This window comes from Rhinolophus ferrumequinum, chromosome 4 (genome assembly GCF_004115265.2).
Source record: "Rhinolophus ferrumequinum isolate MPI-CBG mRhiFer1 chromosome 4, mRhiFer1_v1.p, whole genome shotgun sequence".
Classification (NCBI taxonomy): domain Eukaryota; kingdom Metazoa; phylum Chordata; class Mammalia; order Chiroptera; family Rhinolophidae; genus Rhinolophus; species Rhinolophus ferrumequinum.
Genome location: NC_046287.1, coordinates 46,789,651 through 46,814,890, shown reverse-complemented (window position 1 = coordinate 46,814,890; position 25,240 = coordinate 46,789,651). Strand labels below are relative to the sequence as shown.

The window sequence follows — 25,240 nt, the reverse complement described above, 5'->3', positions numbered from 1 at the left end:
ATAGGGATTTGCAGCCTTTTTTTTTTTCTATCAATGATCTTGTTACATATCCTCCCTTCATAAAACAACAGAGTAAGCTTCCTGAATATTATTTAAATTCATCCCTGTTGGAAATGTCAGTAGGAATGATCTTGAATCACCTAAAGTCAAAGCGTTTAAGAAGTCTTCCGATACTAGACTACAACCAGCCTTTAAATTTCAACACACACACACACACACACACACACACACAGTATCTACAGCAAAGCTTAGAATTTTGGATTTCAAAATTTAGGAACACAATCAGATGAATTTCTTAGGTTGAAATTTTAAATTTATTTTACCTAGCATTCATTTTGTGTCGAGTAATCGTTTATAGTTGCTAGTGTTCTCTAAAATGCCACAATATCAGATCACTTCTCAATTAAGGGAAAAGAAAAAACAGAGAAAACATGCTTCCTATCACTCCACTGCTTAATTTGTCACTTGCTTAGCTTGAGTTTCATGTACGCCCAGAGCCACCTGCAGACTGCCTTCAGCCTTACCTACCATTATCCCAAAACCCTCTAACCCATCAAGTCAGTCAGAATGTCTTCAGAAACTATTTCCCCCATGAGGACCTTTCCCTTACCTGGAAAATACTGCCTCATTCCATCAACCACATCCTGACCATCTCTTAACTTGTCTCACATCTCACTTTTTCTCCAAAGCCTTCCATTAACCACCTGCATTAGAATAACCAGCTCTTACCATGCATGTATGTCTATACTATGCATTTTTCAGTTGGTTATAAATTGATGGCCATCTTTTTTGGCCAGTGGCATTCTATCAATGAATATTTAAGTGTTTTATTATTGTTGATCTCTTTTCTGTCTAACCCAACTTAAAGTTCACATGAAGCTGTAAATTCCTCAAGGAAGAAAACACCTTAAACTTCCTGGTAGATATGGGTCTTAACCCTGTCTTTTGTACAGATGTGGGATTAAAAGATGTTTTTAATTCATTTTATACACATGTGTTGAAGGATTGAGCTGAGATTTTTAAATTGGTAAAAACACTGGAATTTCTATGACCTGCCGAATTATATTATAAAAGAGAAGGACAGACACGGACAGGCACATAGTTAGGTGGTGTTTGAGTGTAGCGTTTTTAAGTTTTGCTTTTCATTTTTCTCTTGCCATTCTTCGCCCTTTGAAATCAGGCTCACTGAGGTGTGACTGTAAACCTTCCAGATCTTGCCCTCCTTTGTGCCGCCAGGAGACTCTGGTATCTGTGGTTATTCTCTAGGACACTGTGATTTATTTTCAGTACCATCTCAGTTACAGGTCAGAAAGACTTTGGGGTAAGAAAAAACGTCCTATGCTGAACAAAGCTGGAGCGTGGATTGAGAGTGTAGAACCCTTGGGAATAAGGAAGAAGCAGTTCTCTTTGCCATTTCTAAAGGAGTGTGACCAAATGTGCTCTCTGTGTAGTGCTTTTCCCAGAATGTTTCTTTTTCTTTTTTTTTTTTTGAAATTAAAAGTGTGCATCAGATGCCAAAGCCACAAACCACAATTCCAATTATAGCAAAGGAAATCAAGATTTAGGACAGAAGTGTACATTCTGAAGAGGTGTGGCAGGGTGGAAGGAGAATCTGATTCTCAATCCGCTCCCGTACTTCTCTTCCTCCCACCCACTCTGCACTCAGAACACATGTCCAAACAGTGAGACTGCTTATTAAATTAGCACACTATGACTATGTAACTATATTTGTGAAAAAGAGTTAAAGTAAAATTTAAAGAACATTGGAATACCAAAAAATGAAAACTGAAGTATAATACACTGAAAATTTTCTCCTTTTAAAATATGCCTGATTTGTCTACAGTTCCACACCCCACATTTTGCTTTATGAGGTATGAAAACCTCGCAATCTTTGAATTGCTATAGATTTCCCCTTTCTTAACCTTTGCCCTAATAAGCAAGATCTGTCTAGTTTCCTTTAACAACTTAGTAAAAAATAGTTTCCCTTTCTCCTCCCTGTTCCCTCGCTTCTGGGCCAACTCTTTCTCACTTCCTGGCCCAACCCATAGGGAGAGGAAAGGGGCCCCGTTTGGCAGCCTTCATCACCATGTGAGGGGAGAGGAGTGGTCCTAAACCAGGCCTTTTGAAATGGTACTGCACTTTCACATTATTTATAAAGTTGGCTTTTTCTCATATTTGTTTTGCATTTTCAGAGCAAACCTGAAATTAGAGCAAAAAGTCAGCAATTCTTTCCCTAGTTCTCTTAATAGATAATCAGCCAACCTCTTCTCGAACATTTTCAGTGTCAGGAAACCCATTATTTTGTGTTAGAGTTGGTTTTTCCTTTCACTGGACAGCTAGAGTTGGTTTTTCCTTTCACTGGAAATTTCCCTGTTCTTAGTAATTCATTTATTCATATTCATTTACGTATTGAGGGCTTAGTCTATGAGAAGCACTGTTCTAGACACCTGGAATATAGTAGTGAACAAAAAGATAACAATCACTGCCTGTATTTATATTCAATCCTGGCATCACTCTATTTGTTCTATTTCTGTATTCCAAAGCAAAATTAAATACTTCTACTCTCTGTTTTCATGACAGCCCCACAAGTATTGGAAAACAAATGAATTCTACCTTCTTCAAATTAAACATTCTCTAATTTTGCCAGAGCCCACTGTGTGAATCGCTCTCTTCTAATCTGTCAGTGTCCCGTCGTTGTGCACTTTTAGTGAGTCATTTTGACCTCTGTCTGATCTGAGTACACTGGGGTTCTCAACCGGAGCCTGGCCGAATGGTATGTGGACAGGCCAAGAGGCCAGACTCCAAGGGCTTCAATACCAGTTCCATCATTTCCTTTTTGTGTTACCTTGGGTAAGTCACATACTATTCTGTGCCACAATTTCGTCATGTGTAAAGGGAAGATAATAATGTCACTTACCACAAAAACATGTTTCTATTGGATTAAATGAGTTAATATAGATAACTTAGAGTGGGTTCTGGTCCAAAGTATATGCTTAAGAAGTGATAGTTGTTATTCTTTTTTTTTTTTTTTTGATTAGTTTCAGGGCTACAAAACAACATAATGATTAGACATTTACACCCCTCACAAAGTGATAATCTTTCCAACTCTACTACCCCTATGACATCATACATAGCTATTACAATACCACTGAATATATTCCCTATGCTGTACTATACAACCTGTGTGTGTGTGTGTGTGTGTGTGTGTGTATAATATATGACATATATAAGTATATATGACATTCAATATTATTTTATGTTAGTTTCAGGTGTACAGTGCAGTAGTTAGGCATTTATATAATCAATAAAGTGATTTCTCCAATAAATCCAGTACCCATGTGACACCCTACATAATATTTACATCACTGATTATATTCCCCATACTGCATTTCACATCCCTGTGACTATTTTGTAACTAACTACCAATTTGTACTTTCTAATCCCTTCACTTTCTCCCCCAACCCCCAACTTCCCTTCCATCTAGCAACCATCAGATTGTTCTCTGTATCTATGAGTCTATTTCTGTTTTGTTTGCTCATTTATTCTGTTCTTTAGATTCCACATATAGTTGTGATTCTTACTATTGTTATAATTGATGTTACCTCTCTGTTCATGAGGCCTTGTTGTTTTAGGACCCACATCATATTGTTCGTTTACTGGCGCTGGGAATAATGGACAGCAATCTGATTTGGCTATAAATCCCTCTCAGCTCCTAACAAAGTAGATGTTCAAAAAATACAAACTAAGTAAGCAGGTTAAATATCTTGGTTTTTGAAAATACTCTTAAACCGAACACAGGAAGATTTTTTTCCTCTTTTCCAATGTGAAATGATCTATTTCTATAGCTATATTGTTGAACTTTTGTGTTTGATGTGCCATTAAAGATTTTTTGAGGAAATTGTTATGAACTGCCATTTGTTTTAAGCGTTAATAAATAAAAATGGTAGAGAGGAAACACTTCCTGGTGATAAAATATACAGAAGGCTTGGAATACATACGTATACATATATATGTATACGTATGTATTTTCCCAACTGAACTCTAAATTTGAAACTAAATTTTACATCCTTTATGGAACTTGCATATTGATTTCCAAGAGTTTTTGTTTTTTTCTTTCCTTAGCCTCTGGCTTAAATGTTTTTCCTCTCTAGTTGGAAGTGTCCATGTTGACAGTGACAAATAGATATCCTTGAATGCCTTCTTCTTCCTGCTCCTTCCCCTGCTGCTCTGGATGTTCTGGAGGGAGTAGCATTGGCTAACAGAAGAGTTTATCACACTTGTCTCCTCCTAGAAGCAGCTGAAAGACAAATGTCTGACAAAGAAACTTAGAAGGGAACAGTCCTTAGATATTGCACCCTCTTTAAATGGAAGTAGTCTTAAAATATTTGTCAGTACCACTTCCAACTATTTACACAGCCAGTTTTGCCTATGGGGTGGAGGTCTCTGTGCAGTTGTAGAAGTGAACAGGCAAAATGGGTTTTATACTTGTTCTGAAAAATACTATTTCTCAAATATATGAGCTTCAACTCTGGCAAATGCATTGTTACATGCAGTTGTTTTCTTAAACTCACCTGCTGTATTGTTATGTTCTGGGCATAATACATCTAGGGAAATGCTTCTTGACCCTAAAACAAATGTGTGCTAAAAAATTGAAAAGACTTTTTTCTTCATTCAAAGTTACCAGTTTACTGCTCTACAATTTCTGTTAAGAAAGCTAATACAACTACACATCTACCGTAATTCTTGTTTTCATGGTTAATACTGATTACAGTATAACTTTCATGGAAGAGCCTTTGATACTGGGTTTTATTAAACAATAATGCACTTTAATTTCAACAGATGCCCTTGATTCTTTAACATCATACTTTCTCTCATGCTAATCCTCAATTTCAGATAATGTAGTAACAGCTGGAGAGCATATTAATATGGCCTGCTATAGGATTGACTGGCTGTGAAAATCCTCTGAAATGAGTAAACTAGTAGTTATTTTTCAGATTCCTCACATTTAGGGAATCCCATTTCTAGTTTCTGAAAGGAGAAGTGAATCATACTTTGTAGTGATTTAACTGAGTATGTTAAATTTAACATATAATACTCCAAGCCTTAGATTTTTTCCTATATACTTACTGATTTTCTATTTATTATGTAACATTTTTAAGAAGAGAGTTGAAATATCTGACTATAATTTTAGATTTTTCTATTTTTCCCTAAAGTTCCATCAGTTTTTGCTTCATGTACATGAAGCTCTGTCAGTAGGTGCACAAACATCCAGGATTGTTATGTATGAGTGAGTTGACTTTGTCATTATGAAACGAACCATCTTTATCCATGAGATTCTCTGCCCTCAAATCTATTTTGTCCTTTATTAATATTGACTGATTATTGTTCGCATCGTGTATTGTTTCCTATCCTTATATTACTTATATTTTGTTATTTTAATAGCTATACTAAGATATAATTGTCATAAAATAATGTGAACAGATTTAAAGTGTATAATTTTACAAGTTTTGATATAAGAAACCATCATCATACTTAAGATTGTGAATATGTTTATCACCGCAAAAGTTTCCTGATGCCTGTTTGTACTCCTAACATCTTGCCTCTCCCTGTCCCTTCATCAATCTCCGGTCACAGATCTTGTTTTGTCATTATATATTTGTTAAACTTTTATAGAATATTATATGCATGGGAGCATACAGTAGGTATGTTTATTCAGCATAATTATTTTGGAATTCATCCATTTGCTGCATCTGTCAATAGTTTTCTCTCTCTCTCTCTCTCTCTTTCTCTTCCTTCCCCCCCCTTTACTGAGTAATATTTTATTATATGGATACATACAGTTTGTTTATCCACTCATCTGTTGAATGGATATTTGAATCTTGGGCTATTACAAATAAGGCTGCTATGAACATTCTTGTGCGTAGTTTTGTATAGACGTGTTTTTATTTCTATTGAGTAAATATCTGGGAGTGGAATGGTTGGATTATGTTGGCAGGTTTATGCTAAACATTGTAACAATTTCAAACATTTTCAAAGTAGTTAGAACATTTTTTATTTCTGCCATTAGTTTATTTGAGTTCCAATTTATCCACATTCTTGGCAACAATGGGTAGGATATTCTTTCTAATTTTTGTCTAATATGTGTAACTATGTATCCCATTATGGTTTTAAATTTTATTTCCTAATGATTAGTGATTTTGATCTTTTTATGAACTTTTTCATCCATAAGTATTCTGTGATAAAGTGCTCTAGTTTTTCCCATTGTTATATTGCAATGTTTGTTTTCTTGTTATTGAGTTTTAAATCTTTAGGTATTAGTGGATACAAGCCTTTAATCAGATATAAAATTTGCAAGTATTTTCACTTAGTCTGTGAGTTATCTTTATAGTTTCTTAACAGGCTCTTTTGAAGGGAAGTTTTACATTTTTACGAAGTTCAATTTACCTATTTTTTTCTTAAATGTGTCATGCTTTTGGTGTCATACTTAGAACAGGACAGGAGCACGGGGCAAACTAAAAATGCAGGGGCAATTGAAAAATTATTAAGAATTTCAACATGGTGTCAGCATACCATCAAACAAGTGTGGGGACTTTCTAATAACATATATTGTGTATGTTTGAGTACATATAGTATTCTGTTTCTCCCCTCCTATTATTTATATTATTGCTGTCAAAAAGTTTACTTTTACACATTTTATGAACCCTACATTACATAGTTATTATTTTTTTAAACAGTCAATTATCTTTTCAAGATACGCAAATAACAAGAAAATTATGTGTATGTTGACCTGTGTATTTACCATCACCAATGCACTGTTTAGATCCATATTTCTTCTATTTGATACCATTTTCTCTGTCCCTGAAGGACTTCCTTCAACATTTCTTGTAGTGAAGGTCCTCTGATGATACACTCTACTTCTGCATGTCAGAAAACATCTTAATTTTACCTATGGACATATTCATTGTTTTAGAATTTTAGGATATCCCTTTTTTTCTTTCAGTACATTATAGATTTTGGGTCATTGTTTTCTTGCTTCAATTATTACAAATGAGATATCTGCTCTTTTTTTGTCTTTGTTCCTCTGTATGTAATGTGTTTTTTCCTGCTCTGGGGGGTGGGTGGGGGGAGATTGTCTCTTTATTACTAGTTTTGAGTACTTTCAGTGTGATGTATCTTGGGGTAGTTTTTTTCATGTTTCCTGTATTTGGAGTCTGTTAAACTATTTGTATCTTTGGTTTTATAGCGTTCATGGATTTGAAAATTTTCAGCCATTATTTTTTCAAAATTTTTTTTTCTTTTCTTGCCCACTTGATAACTCTCTTCTGGAGACTCCAATCAAACGTATATCCAGTCACTTGAAATTATCCCACAGCTCATTTAATTTTTTTTTAATTCTGTTAATTTTTTTAAATTATCTTTTCTCTGTGGGTTTCATTTGGAACCATTTTTATTGCTGTCTTCAGCTTTACCTCTTACATTTCTGCAATCCTAATCAGCAATCAATCTCATCCAATATATTTGTTTTTCATTTCACAAGTTGTAGTTTTCATCTATAGAAAGTGATTTGGGGCCCTCTTTATGTCTTCTACATCTGTACTTAACTTTTTGAAGGCAGGGGAGATACTTATTATGATTGTTTGCTTGTCCTTGTCTAATATTTTAACATCTGAGTCAGTTAAGGTCAGTCTTGACGTATTGATTCTTTCTCTTGTTATAAGTAACATCTCCCTGCTTCTTTTCATGCCTGGTAATTTTTTATTGGATTCAAAATATTTTGAATTTTTCTTTTTTGGTTCTCAGTATTTTTATATTCCTATAAATATTCTTGAGCTTATTCTGGGATGCATTTTAACTTACTTGGAAATAGTATATGTACTCTTTTCAGTTCTTCTTTTAGAATTTGTTAGGTGAGACTGAAGCAGTGCACAGACTAATTTTCCCCCACTACTGAGGCAAGACCCTTATTTTTCCTCTGTTCCATGCCCCATGATTTATGATTTTATATTTTTCAGTCTTACTAGTGGGAGCAGGTACTCTTTTAAATCCTGTGTGTGTATGAGGCAATGCCACCTCTAACATTGAATCCTTTCAGATGGTTTTCCCTAGCCTGGAGTGGTTTCCTCACATACAATTGCTGATCAGTATGCAGCTAAATACTCGAGGAAACCCTCTGCAGACCTTGGAAGTTCTCTGTCTCTACAGCGCTCTCTTCTTCAGTACTCTGTACACTGTTTACCTCGGTCTCCAGGGACTCGCAGCTCCATCTCCTCAATTTAGGGGTCCACTGGGGTTTCCTCCCTTTACCATGCCCTGGAATCTCTCTCAAGGTTTAAACTTAGGGAATAGTAGGGCTCACCTCATTTCTTTCCCATGTCTCAGAGACGTCTGCCCTTCATTTCCTGATGCCCAGTGTCCTGCAAAATTCAATTTGTCACTTCTTTTATTGTTTCATGTGAGAGGGCCCTCTGGTCTCTATTACTCTGTCATTGTCAAAAATAGAAATCATTTAGGCTTTTAAAGAAAATTTACATAATTATTAAGCTCTTTCATATTATAGCATATGACTCGTAACATTCACATGCCTTTTCAGTCATATTTCCAGCAATGAAATTTGTTCATTATGGTTGTATGTGACTACAAAATCTGAGCAAATGTTAGCAATACTCTTGGCCCTTTGTTCTTCAAGCAATTAATTTACATTTGATTAGTCTCAAACTTTATGAAGAACATTGTAAGAAGCATTATTAATATTTATAATGTGCAATTATATTTTGTACTATAATAAGTATAAAATAACTTTTGTGTTGAGTAGTAAGAAGTGCAAGGATTGTCTATTAAAATTAAAGGGTGTAATTTTGGCCACTTATATGACAAAAACTTTTTTACTTTGTTCTTTGCTATTTGTTATTTATGTGTGTGTGTGTGTGTGTGTGTGTGTGTGTGTGTGTGTGTGTGTGTGTTTCTGTATTGTGACAAGGTATCATGAGTTAAACATAGAACTTGTGTTTCAAGATGGCACAGTTATTCCAAAGGAAATCTGCAGCAATTATTTCTATAGTGGTTTTCTTAAAAAGAAAAAAAAAAAAACCCCCAAAAAAACTGTAATAAGAAAATAGAAAGAAGGTTGTTATTAAACATTTAAAGACTGGCTGAATAGGATGGAATATGCTGGCAATTTATATATTTAGTTATATGTACTTATTGCAAATACATTGCTGAGATTTTGAATACTCCTTAGAGTCTTATCTGAAAATGGCATTAGGAGAACAAATACCAAAATATGTATCTACAGTTCAATTGCAATACAGTATCTCAGATTCCACTCTTTGTATGACAATAGCATTTGAAAACTTAAGTAAAATGCTTAGCTATTTGCGTAGCAATCTAGGAAATATTATACTTTTTGTCAGCTGGCAGCATAGTCCTTCCTAATATTTATGCTAATATAATGAAAATATAAAATGTCTCCAAAAATAATATTGTTTCTGTTAGTATTTGATGTCATTGACATGTTAATGAGAAATTTGAACATGGATAATGTGCTAATATTTGTAAGTGCTGCAGATGCCTGGCGGAGTGACACATCAGCTCACTGAATGAGACAGAGCATACCACTTCTTTTCATATGCACTTATGAGTTCTGGCAAGGAGCAAATAAAGTCATTCACAAGTTAGGAATCCCTGGCACAATATATTATCCACAAAACTTTCTCTAAATGTAATAATAATAATGAATGAACTTGGATCCCGAATATTGTCACTGAAGAAGACATACTTTTCTTACTTAAATATTCACAATAATTTTGTATATTATCTTTTGCAGTCATGTAATTAACACTTTTAATTTTTTAAATATTTAATTAAAATTTAGATGGAATAAGTTAGTGGACCAAAGCACACAATGTTTTATAATACAATTACTCATCTTTGTGAGTGATAAATAAATAAGGTAGAATAATACATCCAACCTTTTGCCCAATTTGTTGTCCAATTCTGGATTATGTTGGGGCTAAAGAGCTCTAGAGTATCTTTAATATGTTAGACGGTTGCAATTAGAGAACCTCTTTGGACAGTGGTATTAGGAAGGGGTGCTTTTCTAATTGAGTTCCAGAGATTTGCTTCCTTATGGAGCTTGTAGACCCTGAATACATACAAAAAACTAGCGCGAGTTCAACTCTGTCCTGGGAATCCTGAGATACCAGGCTTAGGTGTGCCTGCTTTTTGGAGCTTAGTGTCAAATATCATGCAGGATCTTTACTGCCTATCCTCTTTTTCGTGATTGCAAATATTTTCCCCAAGAAGACATTTACCCTCTATTGGTTTTCTTAATATACTTTACCTAGAGGTAATCTTTTTTGACTAAAATAGAAGGGAAAAAGTAAAAAATTACCAGTATTACCATTTCAAACTCCACCTTTATTGTCACCACAAGCATGCTCTGCTCCTCCAATTCTTAAATAAGATATATATTAAAAAATATGTTTTACCTTGAATGCCATTTAGAGCTTATATATAGATTCTTTTAAAAACCAAAAGAAAATGAATTTGTTTAAATATTTGTTGAGCATCTGTTCTGTGCGAAGCTTAGTGATAGTCTATTTTGAATAATATGTGATGCAAATTGTCAAGACATTTATAATGTATTTGCAGTGCAGAAAGATGTGCAAATGCAATAATGTAACAAATGATTAATTGGCATGAAGCCATATTACAGGTTCTCTCCTTCTCCCATCAATAGACAACAGCTACTTGAGGGAAAGAACTGTTTATCTGTTCGTTTGTTTGTTTATTGTTTGGGTGCAAGAATCTAAAGATTCTATCCTTAGTGTTTAAGGCATTGGATTCTGGCAGGTGAAGGTGGAGAGGCTATTCTAGGCTGTAGAATTAGCAGTTAAAATTTAACAGACATGAAAATTGGGTATTATAACATTAGATTGAGGTGGTGGGTTGGGCAACCACTTTGAAATGGTTAAACTAAGTTTCCTAGACAGATGGGGCTCTTGAAGTAGCATGGGGTCAATTCCTGGAAGAAACTGACTGCCATCCTAAGGTATTAAGAAGAAAAGAAAAAGATATAGGAAATTTTCACATACCTTTAGTTGTAGTTACCATTTTCCTTAGTATTCCAACCCTCTCTTTTCTTTCTTTTTATTTTTTTCTCAGCCCTTGGAAGTGTTCATGGGCCTGATTTATTTTTATGATTGAATTATATAATAATGTATGGCTTTGGGTAAATTATTCACAATACTATTTTCTGCTACTAGGAGTGCCAAAATCTAATTAGATCTACCACACACACAAAAAAATGTATATCCCAAAAGCCACTTTATATCCTGTAAAGAAGTGATATTTTCCATAGGTAATAGAGAAATGACATTTAAGAACCTATTTTAATAGCCAATTAGTACTATGATTTATATGAAAATAAGCATAGTATGTGTGATGTGTATACATTTATATATTTGGAATATAAAAAACACATGCCATATTGTACATTTTTCAGTTTAAATAATGATTCAAACTGGATACTTTATTCTATGGATTACCCTGATTTCTCTTTTGGCAGTTTGTACATTAGATGAAATCAATTTTTGACAGTGATTGATTTAAATGAACCCACTTCTGAAAGAGTGAATGTTTTAATTAAAAATGTTGTGTATATTTTCCCCCCTGTATCGGAAAGCAGTTGAACTGATTTGCATTTCTTTCAGCTCTGAGTGTTGAGGCTAATATATCATGAAACATCTTTTTTTACTTGATATTCATGCACATTAGCTTTCATTATTTCTATTTTAATTAGTATGAGAGATTTCACACAAGGAGTATCCTCAAACATTTTTAGTAAAATGTGCAGGTACAAGAAATAGAAAATAAAAGACAAAACAGAAAATAAAATTAAGACAGACTAAATTTTTATTTCGTTAATCAGAGTAGATATATAAGTGTTTTTAAAGAGAATAAAGAGAATACTTTTCAGTGAATTGAAAAATATTTTGCATTTGTACGTGGCTAACTCAAATATAAGGTGTGGGACTTCAGATATTCTCTCTTCAATTATTAACTGAATGTCCAAGTTGTAGAAGTTTGGGATATATCTGTATGTTGGATACAGAAGAATCCTTGTTCTTGTAGGGCTTATACTTAACATTCATTAGAAGAATGTCCCCAAACTTTCTTATCCCATCAATTTAGTGAAAAAAGTGAGCATGTACCTTAATATAAGTTTGATTCCCACATGTAATATTTTCACTGTTTTATATCTCCAGGCATAATATTCATTTAAGGTGATGTTCCATTTTTATTATGGTCGATGCATTTCAAGTTTTCATAACATTTTCATACTCTTTTGGCTGACTTCATGTTAGATCTGAATATTATTGTTTTGTTACTTATTTGTCTACTAGTTTTTAACCACATAATCCATGCAGAAGATATTTTACAGACAAGCTAGCGTATATTCATTAGGTTTTTTTTTCCCCAGTCACCTTTAATATCTCTGTGGGATATTTTTTCCCAGAACTACCCTAACTTTAGTTAAACTACATCAGATAACTTATATGTCTACTTAAGCAGGAACACATGAACTTCACCATATAGCAAAGCACTCATTGAGAACAGTGACTGAGAGCCAGGGTCACTGTCAGCCACTCAGAAGTACAAGATGCCCCAACTTCCTCAGGTACTTTACGAAGCCAATGTGACATGCGACCCTGAAGAATCCAATGCCAATTCCTGTTAAATATTAGCAAAGCTTAGCTCCTTTCTTATTTTTGGAGATAATAAAGAAACGGGAAGTTCTAATACTGGGTCTTCACACAATGCAAGGCATTTGCGCCTTGCAGTCCTGTTAGAGGAGAGGCACCCCACTTTAGAAACTACTGCTTTGGAGCCCTGTGCTTTTATGGTAACTGCCCCGTTTGGGATCTGTTCATTCTGGCATTTGTGTGAAATTTTCTCCTACACAATAGATCTAGAAGCTTAGTTATACTTTTGCTTTACCTGACTGCATATGCTTTCTTTCTTAGTAAAATTGTTTCGTTTTGTTCCGTCTTGTTTTGTTTTTTTTTTCTATGATTATTTGGTTGCATGCTTTTGGCCTTAGGGGAAATTTTTTTTTCCTTTTGTTTTAGTTATTTGAAAGAATGACCTTAAAATGTAAATGGCCATATTGCATATTGGCCAATTTTATAAATAATAAAGTATTATAGTGAAGGCTTCATGGGTTGTGACTATACACAAAAAGAAACAGATACATGGCATCTTTCAAAATTTGGGGCAACCAGTTATAACAATATTATTTGCAAGTATGTATGAAATGCTGTATTTACTGACTTCTTGTCAAAATGCATTAATAGACTTTTATTAATTTTTCTGCATTTTCATTATAAATTAGCATGCCATCATTATAGGAAATTTGTAAATAACAAAATGTTGAAAATTAAACATTCTGCTAACTATCAAAATACAGTCATATTTAACATTTTAGTGTCTTGTCTCCCATGTATTTTTATCTATGGATAGTGTTTTTTACACAGGCATGCTTATGTTATATATATGTGTGTTATTACACAAAACTTTTTAGGACTGAGGAAGTATTTTTAAGTAAGAAGTCGCAAAAGTACAATTACTTGGTTAAAAATTGTGGACATTTTTAAGGCTTTACTATGATCACCATCTTGGTTTTCATGTTGTTCCAGTTTTTACTCCCATCAGCAATATATGAAATTACTGGATAAATTACACCGTTGTCAGTATTTTTCCAAGAAATATGTATTGCACAGCTCCTATGTATCTAGACCTTGGAAATGTAATATAAACAATATCAACAATTCAATTTTCTTCATGAAACTTATGGTCCAGTTTGGAGATAGACATCAATCATGTAATAGCACAAATAAATGTGGCATTAAAACCATGTGTTATAAAGCAAATATTAACATCTGTTTAATGTCAGTGGAGGGTACATCGAGGTAGGTTTTCTGTATCTCAGGTTTTAAAAATATTTTTAAATGAGGTAATTTTGATGTTTAACAAATAAGTTACACCTGTGCCTATGAAGAATGCTGCCATAAAAGCATTCAAAGGAGGAATCTGACCTTGTCTGAGGTGTCAGGAAAGAGCCCCAGCGGAGTTGTTCATGGACATGAACTTGGGAAGGAGGAAATGGAGTTAACTATGCAAAGATGTGTGTATGTGATTGTGCATGCACAGATGTGCAAGGGGGCAGGCATCTTTACGCAGGTGGGCATCTTTCAGACAGGTAAGGTTACGGGAACAGGATGAATGTGGGAGATTATGGAATATTTCTAGGCAGCCCACAGTGATCCAGGCTGGACAATGTGGGGGTGGCGTGGGAGCAGTAGAAAACAAGGCCAGGCAGGTAAGATGGGGCCCAGTTGCTGCAGGGTGTGTGAGTAATTCAGCCAGCAGTGAAGAGTTGCTACGTATTTCTAGATCTGATGGATTGGAACAGGCACACTGCGGGTGGGAATACCACCTAGGAGAGGCCCTGGGGCTGAACTGCTGCTGGCAGTGCAAATAGAAAAAGGGAAAAGAAGGAGGGAGATTGTGAAGACAGTATCTGTAGGAACCAGAGAACTCATTAAATGGCATAAAAAAGGCAAGCATGGTGTTGATCTTAGTGGACTGACACACTGTTAACATAAGTAGTCAAGTCGGGTAGAAAAGCCTTTTGGCTAGAGTTAATGGAGATGGGAAATTTGAAGTGAAAATGATACTGGAGGAAGTTTAAACTTACAATATTAAATTTGCAATTTGGGTGAGGGTTTCATGGGTAGAGATTGATTGGAAATGTAGCCAGTGGCAAAGTGGGTGGACCTTCGAAGAGATTTTAAAGAATGTTGATCCTTTCTACCTTTATGTTGTTGCTTTATATCACAGATTAAGTCCAAGTATGCAGAATTTGTGTTAGACACAAATGTGGTTGATCTTTAAAATCTCAGTTTAAAAAAACGAAACAAAAACAGATTGGTTTGCATTTTATTTTAGGTTTTTAAATGGTTTATTTCAATTGTTTAATTTATAGAAGCCACATAATGCAGTAGTTAAGTGAGAAGGATCATGTTAATCCCCAGCTTTGAAATTAATAGTTATGTGCTCTTTGTCAATTTATGTAATTGCCTTTTGTCTCCATTTTCTCATATTCAAAATGGGCTTCCTAGTAAATTGTGGTGAGGATCCAATGAGTTCGTCCTGTTTTGTACTTAGGACAGTTCCTGGCACCTGGGAAGAACACAGTTGATATTATTATGGTTTCTAAAAAGAAAATACCAAATAATGTAGAACTGGATAACCAGTTTGGTTTTATTTCCTTGAAATTAAATGAGAGCTCAAAAACACAATTTCATATTTTACTTATATTTCCTTATCAGAAATGAGGTACGATCAGGGAGGATTCTCTTAGCACAACGTCCTCCAGGTTCATCCATGTTGTCATAAATGGCAGGATTTCCTTCTGTTTCAAGGCTAAATACACACACACACACACACACACACACACACACACACACACACCATATTTTCTTTATTCATTTGCTTTTTGATGGACACTTAGGTTGTTTACATATCTTGTATGAGTATGGGGGTGAAGATATCTCTTTGAGATAATGATTTCATTTCCTTCAGATAAATTTCTTCCAGGAATGGAATTGTTGGTCATATGGTAGTTCAATTTTTAATTTTTTTAGGAACCTCCATACTGTTTTTCACAGTGGCTGCACCGATTTATATTCCCACCAATTATGCATGAGGTTCCCCTTTTCTCCACACTGTCATCTATACTTGTTATCTCTTGGGATTTTTCTTTTGATAATAGAAAAAAACAAAAAAAGAAGGGCTCTCTTTGTATAAGTGTGAGGGAGCTTGCAGGGGGAGGGGGAGGTTATGTATCTCCTGACCTAGTTAATTCAAATCCAGAAGATATAGTAGCTAAAATATATGATTAAAATAAGTGATTCAGATCATAAAGTTTTTGCAGAAACATTGTCAATGTCTAAAATTCTCTATATGTTTTTATGGCAATTAAGAATCGGTCCCCCAGCCCCACCTTTTTACTTTTGTTCTATTTTTTTCTGTGCTACTTATTTTCTGTGAGGAGCAAAAATCTGATGCAGCAAAACTAAGAAAAGAAGTCCTCACTACTTAGAGGGCCAATTGCCCCGTCAAGTTTTACTGAGTGATGGGCAGGATGAGGTGCAAGAATAATTATTTTCCCTAATGCAACTCTTAGAATTACGTGATTTTTAAAGTTATATACTACAGAATAAGTAATATATGTCACACAATCCTAATAATCACCTAGATGTTTCTTTTTAAAATCCTAGTCTTCCAAAAGCATCTATATTCTAATGTTTAGTTATGTGGATGTGATGCTGTGGTGTCCATGCATTATTTTCTGGGTTTTCTTCAATTTTATCCTATTTTTTAAGAAAATCTGTGTACCATGGAATAATTTTTCAAATTATTAGTCATACCAGATATACATAGAAACAGATATTGGCATTTTTATAAAAATTCTTGAGGACTGAGCAAAAGGCAAAGGATATTGTGATTTGGAACAACTTTTTGTTTGTTTGTTTACATTTTTGCATCTGTGTTTTTTGTGTTCACCTGGCTTCAAGTCCACATTTTTTCTGTAGATTACAAGATGCTAGGTTTCATCATTCTATAACATACTACTGTTTTGACAGCATGATTGCATTTGCATGTCCCATTCAGCAATTGTGGATGTGCAGTTGCCATGGTGAGGATTATGACATCCCACATCAAATCTAAGCAAGAACCAGGGATGACCTTTGAAAAGCCACATGCAAATATTTATTTTCAAAGGTACAACTGGCTCTCTGTGAAGCACTGAATCAGTGGAGCGGTTATCTTTTCAACGAATCATCAAATGAGAAGTCTGTTACCATGTAATTTCCCTTTTTGTTTTAATAAACTTCCATTGTCCACTACTTCAAGCCTTTTTGGCCAAGAATCAAAATCCGTATTATATAATTTTACTCTCCTTTTTAGTTATATAGTTGAGTAGGACAATTGTTTAATTTGTCTAATTTGTTGAGATTATGGCCACAGTGCTGAGCTCACAGCATAGGTTTGTTATTGGACCTCACCCTGAGTTCAGAAGTCGTTTTTCCCATTTTCCTATGGATTATGCATAAGAATCAAGATACCTCCATGCAAGTTAGGGTGAAGGAAACATTCTCCATATTGGGACTTTTTCTGAAAAAGCGTATCACGATGCTGGTATGATTTTTTTTTTTTTAAATACAGGTTTTTCACATTTGGGGATTGTTAAGGAAAAAAAAATACAAAGCCTTTAATAAGGTTTGTTTGAGCCAGAAGTTTGTAAAACTCCTGAATGATATTAGTTTAGACTATTAAACTCATTAGTTTAGGATTTAACTAATAATTAAACAGATTAAATAGTTTAATCATTTTAACTAATAATTTAAATACACACATATTAGTTTTACAAAATGACCTATTTTCTGCAGCTAACAAATACAGCTTATGACTGCATTTTCTTCACCTTCTATATTAGTATACTCCAGGTCTGATAAATACAGGGAAATCTGGGAGACACAAAGTAAAACGTGCTACTTCTATAAAATGCCCTCTTATTTCTGAAAGAGAAAGGAAAAAAAAAAAACAGATAAGAAGAAAGAAAATCTATTGTGACACATTGTGAGGCTTATGACAACTATGTTTGCCTTTCAGATCCCCAGCTCAAGGGTATAGTGACCAGGTTATATTGCAGGCAAGGCTACTACTTGCAAATGCACCCCGATGGAGCTCTCGATGGAACCAAGGATGACAGCACTAATTCTAGTAAGTGACAACCTCAGGCCACCAGTTAACACAGTTGGTACAAGATACACTGCTACTGAAATGGTTTTTTAAAATACAGTTGCAAATATTTGGTTATGTTGGCTCATTTTTACAATGTCGCACACTAGACCATTTATAGTTTTACTTGGGACCACATGGATGAAAATATTAATAGAGCAACAAAAGAAACCTGTTATTTAAGATAATTATAAGTTAATATTTTCAGTGGTAGTCAAACAATTTTCATATCCAGCATATTATTGTTACTTTTAAGCTCATTATGATAAAAGTCAAGTAAGTACACTAGAGAATTCAGATGAAAGTTGATTACATGTTTACTTTGGAAGTATTATTTTTATCAGGCCTATAGCTTCTTAATGATAAGTATGGAAACTCAAGAGTTGTTAGGAGTAGTTGTTTCAAATAGAAACTTAATTTTTCAAATTTTTGCATTCAACAAGAGAAGATAATATCTATCTTTATAGAGAGGACATGAAGGGTTTTGTTTCTAAATACATTGTATACAATGTTAACATTATTGGGCCTGTGATAACATTTTTTATTAAAAAGCCACACACCTTCCATTGTGTTAATATCTGTCTTCATATATATATACATATATATATATATGTATATATATATATATATATATATATATATATATATATATCTACATATGTAGATATATATGTCTTTTCTTTGTATTTTCATTCTGGTATTCCTCCTTATTCAATTGTCTGTGTTTTCCTTTCCCATTTTCTGTTTATACTGGCAGAAAAAGGAATCTGATTCCTTTTAATTTAGCACATCAGTTCTAAAATAGACACACTTTCTACTGCTCAGAAGAGTTAGTGAAAAGCAAAACCTGATTTTATTAAAAATATTTAATCATATATTACCAGTGAATCAGGAATAGATATGCATCTTTTCATCCATTTATCATTTATTATTCATATATAGAATTACATTCCCTGAAAAAAGGGAGTATTTGAATGTATATAACCAAATTACAGGCATTTTAAATAGTAGTTTTAAAATGTTTTAAATAGTAGTAATCAAATTTTCAGTAATACTGCTTCTGAAGGCAACTAATAATATGAAATAGACTATTTTTGCATTTGGTGTTGCTATCCTGTTTCCCCGAAAATAAGACCTAGTTGGATAATCAGCTCTAATGCATCTTTTGGAGCAAAAATTAATATTAGACCTGGTCTTATGTTATATTGTTATATAAGACCCGGTCTTATTTTACAATAAGACTGATAATTTTTGCTCCAAAAGATGCATTGGAGCTGATAGTCCAGCTAGGTCTTTTTTTTCGGGGATACAAGGTATGTGAAATATCAACATTTTTCCAGCCATTGTGTTTATTTTTTAAACGTGGGCATTGCTTCACTTTTTATTTTTCTTTCAACTTTAAAGTTTTTCTTCATTTATCTATGTTTTCCTCCTTTACAAATTCTAATCTTTTTGTCTTGTTATGTCTATTATATCGTCCTTTTGTACTTTTAACTTTTCCCTATGTTATTTGTTTATTGGTTTATTTTTGCTTTATTTCCTCTTTTGGTTTAAGAAACGAGAAGGTGAAGCAATTCAGATACAGGGAAGAAAGAGGAGGCATTTTTATGATAAAACCAATGTCATTGTTTACCTGTTGGGATTTTGATATTTAGGTTGAAAGTTTTAAAATTATCGGTAGTTGACCATCTTTGACCTAAAAAGATGTCGGGTTCTTCTGGTTCAAGTTAATATTTGTTCAAGCATATATCTGTTCATGGTTTTTTCTCCTGTCTTTATGTCCTTACCCATTCTTTGACAAAAGGTATTCTCTTTTTCTTATGTTTTACAGTTGAGGGGCCACAAGCTTTAGAAATTCATAAGTTCTGATGTCTTCAGTGTTCTCTGATTTCCTTTGGCCAGAGTCTAGTGGAGCATGAGAACTAGTTTTTCATAACTCTGATCATTGTAAGAGCTATGACACTGATCTATCGGACTAGAGGTTGATGTCATCTATTATGACAAAAGTTTTTATAAAAGGAAATAAACTATAGCTGTATGAAAATGCTGCTTAATTTGACTTCATGGAAAAGCAATTTTCTTCAAATGAAATTTTTATGGGTTTTTTTCCTACCTTCTTCTTTGGTTTTTATAATGCCAAACAAGTTGGTTATTTTTAATGATGAGTATCAATATCAAGTTCAGAATGGTCAAGTAGACGTTGTATTTTCAAAGTGTATTGCTTCAGGCTTGAATAAATGGCACAGTATTTTCTAAATTGTGAAAGTGCAGATGTAGACATTATATGCATACACATATCATTATATCTGGTCATCTGAATAATATTAACCACTAAACTGGAAAACTGAAATACTAAAAGATACTTTACCTTCTGTTCTCTAAATCTATGGGGCTTCTTTCCTCCTCTTGTGTAACTGCAGTAGAGGGAACAAGAATCTCTGGGTAACTCTTGCAATCCTCTCTAATCCCCCTAAATGCTGGTGAGGAATAGTTCTGAGAACGAACCAGGAGTTCTGAGAACGAACCCCTGTGTAAAAGCAAATGGAACCAATCATAGTTCCCACACTAGAGAGACTTAAATTCTATGCAAAGATCTGGTCCACAGCTTTTATTAGAAGTTACATTGCATTTTATGTGCCCTCTAAGCTGGTTAGGTTTGTTACCATTTCAACATTTGCAAAGACATGGCAGAACAGAATAAAACAGTGAGATAAAGATTCACTCCTCAAAAGGCTATGAAAATTATACAACTATAAAATTTAATAAAACTTGGCAGAATTATAGCAGCTTTATAAAAGCAGTGGCAATTACTAATTAACTCTCCTATTGTGTACTATCACCTTTTTAATTGAAAATTAATGATGAATTCGAAGATATTTTCCTTCCTATGGTTCATTATGGTATTCTTATGAATCTTAAGAAAATTGTTAGCCCTGAGAAGTATTCTTTAAAAGTGCAGACGAGCATTACAGATGGTGACATAACAGGTCCTAATTAGAGCACTGCCCTTTTGGTTTGAAGAAGGAAGGGTGTGATGTAATAATTCACAAATGTGCTTCAGTTTTTGATAATTCTCTGAACACAACAAAACAAGGATGACTCATCCATAAGTAGAAGAAATAAGGGGAAATAACCTAAAATTTGCTCTGATGTCACCGGAAAATTACCAAATGATAAAACTGACTTGAAACCTTCAAATCTCCGTGATTTGAGTTCACCACATATCCCACTACTAAATATGAGATTGTTTAGACCTAGGTAAAGTCAGAACCACCCTGCTAGTCTGCATTTGTCAAAATTGTTGGATGAGTTAAGAGAAAGGCCAGCAGGCAGGGTAACCTGATGCTAATATCCTCCCAGGGTTTCCAGCATGAGATCTTGAAATCTCTGGTAGGAAAAATGGCAAGAAAATGGTTGATGATGGATAATTGGTCCTAACAGAGAGGATACTGTAGCAACTTGACAGCTTATCATTAGCTTCTGTGTGCCATGGAAAGATCTTTTACAAAATACAGTGAATACCTGGGTTACTTCATGACCACACTCATTTTCAGGAGTGTACTTCTTTAAAATACTTAGAGCTTCCTTTCTATCTACGGAACATCAGCATTACCATGAAATATGGTATTGATCAGGGACTGGTTTTCTTTCTCCAAGTTTGCTTTTGGGGGTGCCATGGGGTTCTTCTGTGCTGTTAAACTCCATTGTTCCAGAGTTAATGATACTGCAAGCAGAATGCACTATAGAAATATCAAGGTGCTAATAACTACAGCAGTGTTAAGATCTCACTCAAACCAATCCCTCTCACCTTACAAATTCTGAACCTGGCACCTTGATGTGTAAAAATTGTCAGTAACTGTTAGTGACCATCATTCCACAGGCCTTAGGATGGTGGGTCTCACCTTGGCTATACTTTAGGGTCATTTGAGGAGCTTTCCAAAAAAAAAAAAAAAAAAAATCCCCTATGCCCTAAACAGACTCCCTGAGATTCTGATTCAGTTGGTCTTGGGTTGGGCATGGCCATCCTATTTTATGACTACAGCTAGTTTTAAAGTGCCAGCAGGGTTGAAAATCACTGTTATATGGAAAACTAAAGTTTTCCACAGAATAAACAAAATAGCATGAACGTCTTCATTGTTCTTTCTCTCTTAAGCTTTGTGACATTGCTTTATAATTATATAAAATACAAAAATAATGAAAAAACACACTGATGTCTTGGTTAATATTGGAATCTGTGGTTTTCATTAGCACCATGGATCCATCATGGTCAGCTCTGAATGGTCTTCCACATTACAGTGATTATATGAATTTACTTTCTATTATCATTCTGTAAATGATAATAACATATTTATAATTGAGGCCCCAAGCAAAATCCTGAGGAAAAAAAACGGTATATTATTTTTTAGTATGTTCGTTTTAGACTATTTTACGTAATTTTTATCTTTTCCATAGCCCTTTATTTTGGGGAGTTCTTCATGCACTTAGCTTCTAGAATTATATCATCTGGCCTATGCCAAATATATGGAACCTACAAATACCATTAGGAGGGTATGAAAGTTAGAATAATTAGGTTCATATAGGTTAGGTTAGAATAGTTTGCATGGATAGGCATACAGGTATGTTTTCCCATAAAAACTTTTGCACATAAATCAGGAATTATCCTATGGTGCCCATCCTTTCAAAATAGATGGGAGATGGGACAGCTCACGTGTTCTAGATGAGAGTGAAACTGGCCAATGGACTTTTTTCACAAAGAAGGAATATCGAGAGTTACAATGGCACAACTACCTAAGAGTATCCTACGCCCATCATGTTTAATATTATATAATAGAAATAAGCAGAAATGAGCCATGTTCTTTCACGGGGATTTATCATAAGCTCCTAGAATCCTACAGAATCCAGTGTTAGTTTGCATTGTGAAGCTAGTATCTGCCTGCCATATATGCCCCTGTGTATTTTTCTGGGCACAGTTATCTATGGCTATAGCCTGACATTTTCCTATCAGCATGTATAGCACAGACATCTTCAGATCTTGGGATCAGTAATACGTAGTATTTAGAAGAGAGTGTGTAATTTTCTCCACCCTAGTCAAAGAGAATGTGTGCCTACCAATTAAGGCACAATTTACAAAGTTCATTTTTAGTTATGTACTGAACCAGGGGTGTCAAAACTGCGGCCTGTGGGCCAAATGCGGTCCGCAATCCATTGTTAATTGGCCCGCAGCAAATTCCAAAAATACATTTAGTTTACTTAAATAAACCAGGTGAGGCAATACGTACTTCACCTCGAGTGAGTGGCCCGGCTGTTTGTGTATTTTACCGCATATGGCCCTTGGTGAAAAACGTTGAAAAAAGTTTGGACACCCCTGGAATAGACCATAGACAGAAGTCCACACTTGCCCACATTTTTCAAATTATTTGTCCTTTGTGGAATACAGTTGACATCCTAAACCTAAGATATTTTATTTACATATTTACTTCAACATTTTTGTGCTATATTTCCTGTTCTGGCCTGGTCCTATTGCTTAGAATTAGATGTGAATTAGAAAGAATTTGAATGGGAGTAGATTACCTCACTGTGGAAAATTAACAATTCTCTTACAAATGTACCTCTAAAAAAGTCTCCCAAATAATCAAGCAGTTATTACTATGAATGATGCTAGAATGTCCACTAGACAATTAAATGTGGCACTGGCATGTAAATGTGTTAAAGGGAGGTTAAAAGATTTTTTAAAAAATCAATTATGACATTGACATCTACACTGTGTGAAAACTATTAATACATAAAGAACATTTTTTGGCAATAAGGGAAGAAACAAACAAGAAAACATAAATGAGTTTTTATTTCTTACACGGGTAAAATTGAGCACTTCTCCCTCTGTTACTTTAGTTCTAACTCATAGTTTTAGGAAATATTAGTAAAGGAAATTGTGTCTCTAAAGTTTGCATTGGCTTCAGTTTGATTAGTTCTTTCTAAATTTAGCACATTAGCAGGTGCACATCTTTTCTGGGCTCTGCTGGCATATCATGTTGGTTCAGCAAGAGTAATTTAGCTTTGGAATTACCTTTTTAACTCTGGCCTGTCCTACATTGTAATGATAAAGCACACCTTCTGTGTGGAAGACCAGAATAAGCAGTCAACTTTGACATTTTAAATTCTGCTCTTTGAGAATTTTCACAGCTGATTACTTTTGATATCAAATGGTGTCTGAGACTGACACTAGAAGCATGATTACAGGCTTGCTTCTGTTCATTATCCCACTAGTTCTTTAGAATGCTATACAAGTATGCAGACTGCTAAGAACATCTACAAACTTAAGATCAAGTGCTAATTTTACTCCTAGCCGCAACTTCGTAAGTATAAAGAGAAAGAAAAATTAATTAGAACTTCTCAGGAGATCCTAGCAAAGATGATGTTTCTTAAACAAAAGAAAAGAGAGAGAGAGAAGTGATAGCAGTGTTTGGCTTCCTTCTGCCCGTTTGTGACACCATATTTATCTTCACAGCACTGTTCAACCTCATACCAGTGGGACTGCGTGTTGTTGCCATCCAGGGAGTGAAGACAGGGTTGTACATAGCCATGAATGGAGAAGGTTACCTCTACCCATCAGTAAGTAATGCACCAAAGATATTGACCCTTCATTCAATGTTTGCAAAATAACAATAGCAGCAACAAAAATGAGGAAGTTCTCTGTCTATTGAGCCTGCCAATCTTGCTTCAGTATTTGATCTTTACTACAATGTTGTAGGAGCTGTTTATTCATTTTTCGTTCGTGTTTGTTAATATCAGCAAATCACGCAGAAGAGTCGTATTACTTTTTCATTGTGTATTTACATATTTTTAAAAATGACCAAGTTCATAGAAAATTGAGCAATTTTGAGAGTTGACATTAGTATAATCTTGTTTATTTCTGTTGAGAAATATACTTGTCTTAGAGTCTTGTAAAAGATTATTTTATTAAAAAAAACCAAAATGTGAATTCTAAAACAAAGAGAACATTTAAAAGAGAATAGTGTTTTTAAAAATAAGAATTCAAATTTTGTAATTATTTTACAAAAAGACTTCTAATATCAAAATGTATATTGCATTTAATTGTAAGCAAGTGTCTCTGTTTTGTGTTAATATATATTAGAAACTGAGCACTTTTCCAGCCACATAACATCTTCTGAAATATTTACTGTTTACAAATAATTCACATTCACATGTGCTGTATTCATAATTATAATGCAGTTAGAATGATTTCTGCCATAGTTCCAAGCAATAGAAACTTAGATGAAAGTACTTCTTTCTACTATCCTTTGAGCAAAAATTGATAGGTTAAAGTCATGGTGCCTTACAGAAAAATGTTCTTATTTTGGTCTGCAAGTCATCC

General features: G+C 34.3%; 1 protein-coding gene across 5 annotated transcripts in view; it reads left to right on the top strand.

Moving 5' to 3' along the window:
- Positions 1-25,240, top strand: part of FGF14 (fibroblast growth factor 14) — a 600,644-nt gene that overhangs the window by 448,752 nt on the left and 126,652 nt on the right. For all 5 annotated transcript variants that reach the window (XM_033104270.1, XM_033104274.1, XM_033104273.1 and 2 more), the window contains 2 exons: positions 17,740-17,850; positions 24,374-24,477. In XM_033104270.1, the coding sequence (XP_032960161.1) occupies positions 17,740-17,850; positions 24,374-24,477 (215 nt within the window). The remainder of the gene's footprint in view (positions 1-17,739; positions 17,851-24,373; positions 24,478-25,240) is intronic.